The sequence below is a fragment of the Octopus bimaculoides genome, chromosome 28 (assembly GCF_001194135.2).
Source record: "Octopus bimaculoides isolate UCB-OBI-ISO-001 chromosome 28, ASM119413v2, whole genome shotgun sequence".
Taxonomy (NCBI): domain Eukaryota; kingdom Metazoa; phylum Mollusca; class Cephalopoda; order Octopoda; family Octopodidae; genus Octopus; species Octopus bimaculoides.
This window is the reverse complement of record NC_069008.1, coordinates 5,240,824-5,242,679: the sequence shown is the minus strand read 5'-3', so window position 1 is coordinate 5,242,679 and position 1,856 is coordinate 5,240,824. Positions and strand designations below refer to the sequence as shown.

The following is a 1,856-nucleotide window of genomic DNA, read 5'->3' as shown; positions in this document are numbered from 1 at the left end:
TATATATATATATATATACACTCTCTGAGTGGTTGGCGTTAGGAAGGGCATCCAGCTGTAGAAACTCTGCCAAATTAGATTGGAGCCTGGTGTGGCCATCCGGTTTCACCAGTCCTCAGTCAAATCGTCCAACCCATGCTAGCATGGAAGGCGGACGTTAAACGATGATGATGATGATGATGATGATACACATACGACGGGCTTCTTTCAGTTTCCGTCTACCAAATCCACTCACAAGGCTTTGGTCGGCCCAAGGCTATAGCAGAAGACACTTGCCCGAGGTGCCACGCAATGGGACTGAACCCGGAACTATGTGGCTGGTAAGCAAACTACTTACCACACGGCCACCCTGAGCTATGAAGAAAATACAAAGCCCAGCATCATCACCGGACCGGACCATTCTACGCATCTGTAATTTTTTGCTCAATTCCACCCTGCCATTTGACTGTGAATCCGGAGACAAGAAAGAATCCCCCATGTCAAATTTATATGTGTATATATATACACACACACGTTCTCATGTATCTTTCTGTTTTTCCTCTTTTTTTCCCAGAACCTTCTCTCCAACACTGAACTGACCTCTCGAATAGCCTCCGCTCTCGTCAAAGCAGAACTTTACGAACAAGTAAGTTTAGTTTTGAGAGTTTGTGTTGGGGTTGTAGTGGTAGCTTGCTTGCTGTGGCTGTGGCTGTGGCGTGACGTGGTGCTGTGGTTCTCGGGGGAGATTCAGCGTGACACAGAGTGTGACAAGGCTGGTCCCTGATGAATTACTGGTACAACTCATTTTTTGCCAGCTGAGTGGACTGGAGCAACGTGAAATAAAGTGTCTTGCCCAAGGACACAACACCCTGCTGGGAATTGAACTCACGACCTCATGATCATGAGTCGAATTCCCTAACCATTAAGCCACCTAAATTCACAACGTGTGTATGTGTGTGGATACCAATGCCATTACTTTGCTCTCTCAACACCCAACTACCTGCCGATCCACATGCCATGACCATCACTTCTTTCAACATTTGCTTCTTTTTTTATCCTCTTTTTTTTCCAGGCAGGAAACCTTTATGAGAAAACAGGGGAGTTTGCTCGAGCCTTGCAGTCGTATCGTAAAGGACGTAGCTATCAACAAGGTATGTGCCGTAGGTCGTTGTGGTTACTGTCGTAGTATGCTGTTGTTGTTGTGTTTAGACCAGTGATCAAAGCGATTCCATTTGTGGCCATCCAGCCTCTCTGGTTTTTTTTTGTTTTTTCAGACTCTGTACATCTAAGGTAACATTAATCTCATGGATTTGTCTTGGTTAAGTTGGTAGGGTGTCAATTGAGGGTTAAGTTGGTAGGGTGTCAATTGAGGGGGATTTAGCTGATATTTCTAACAGGTCTCACAAATATGTAGGGGTCACTTTTTCGTTAGTTTATACATATATACATACATACATAGAATAGTAGGGAGTGATTTGCGGGTGATTTGACTGCTATTTCTAACAGGTCCAGCTACCACATAGAGGTCACCCTCATTGGCTCATACATATATACATGAATCGCAGGAGTGGCTGTGTGGTAAGTAGCTTGCTTCCCAACCACATGGTTCTGGGTTCAGTCCCACTGCGTAGCACCTTGGGCAAGTGTCTTCTATTACAGCCTCGGGCCGACCAAAGCCTTGTGAGTGGATTTGGTAGACGGAAACTGAAAGAAGCCCGTCGTATATATGTATTTATATATATATATATATGTATGTATGTATGTGTATATGTTTGTGTGTCTGTGTTTATCCCCCCAACTTCGCTTGACAACCGATGCTGGTGTGTTTACGTCCCCGTAACTTAGCGGTTCAGCAAAAGAAAGAGAGCCGATAGAAT

At 44.7% G+C, this 1,856-nt stretch overlaps 1 protein-coding gene across 1 annotated transcript in view; it reads left to right on the top strand.

The window, feature by feature from the left end:
• Positions 1 to 1,856, top strand: part of LOC106873882 (intraflagellar transport protein 172 homolog) — a 94,584-nt gene that overhangs the window by 33,439 nt on the left and 59,289 nt on the right. Inside the window, exons 19-21 of the mRNA XM_052977743.1 lie at positions 554 to 625; positions 1,052 to 1,130; positions 1,254 to 1,269. Of these exons, the coding sequence (XP_052833703.1) occupies positions 554 to 625; positions 1,052 to 1,130; positions 1,254 to 1,269 (167 nt within the window). The remainder of the gene's footprint in view (positions 1 to 553; positions 626 to 1,051; positions 1,131 to 1,253; positions 1,270 to 1,856) is intronic.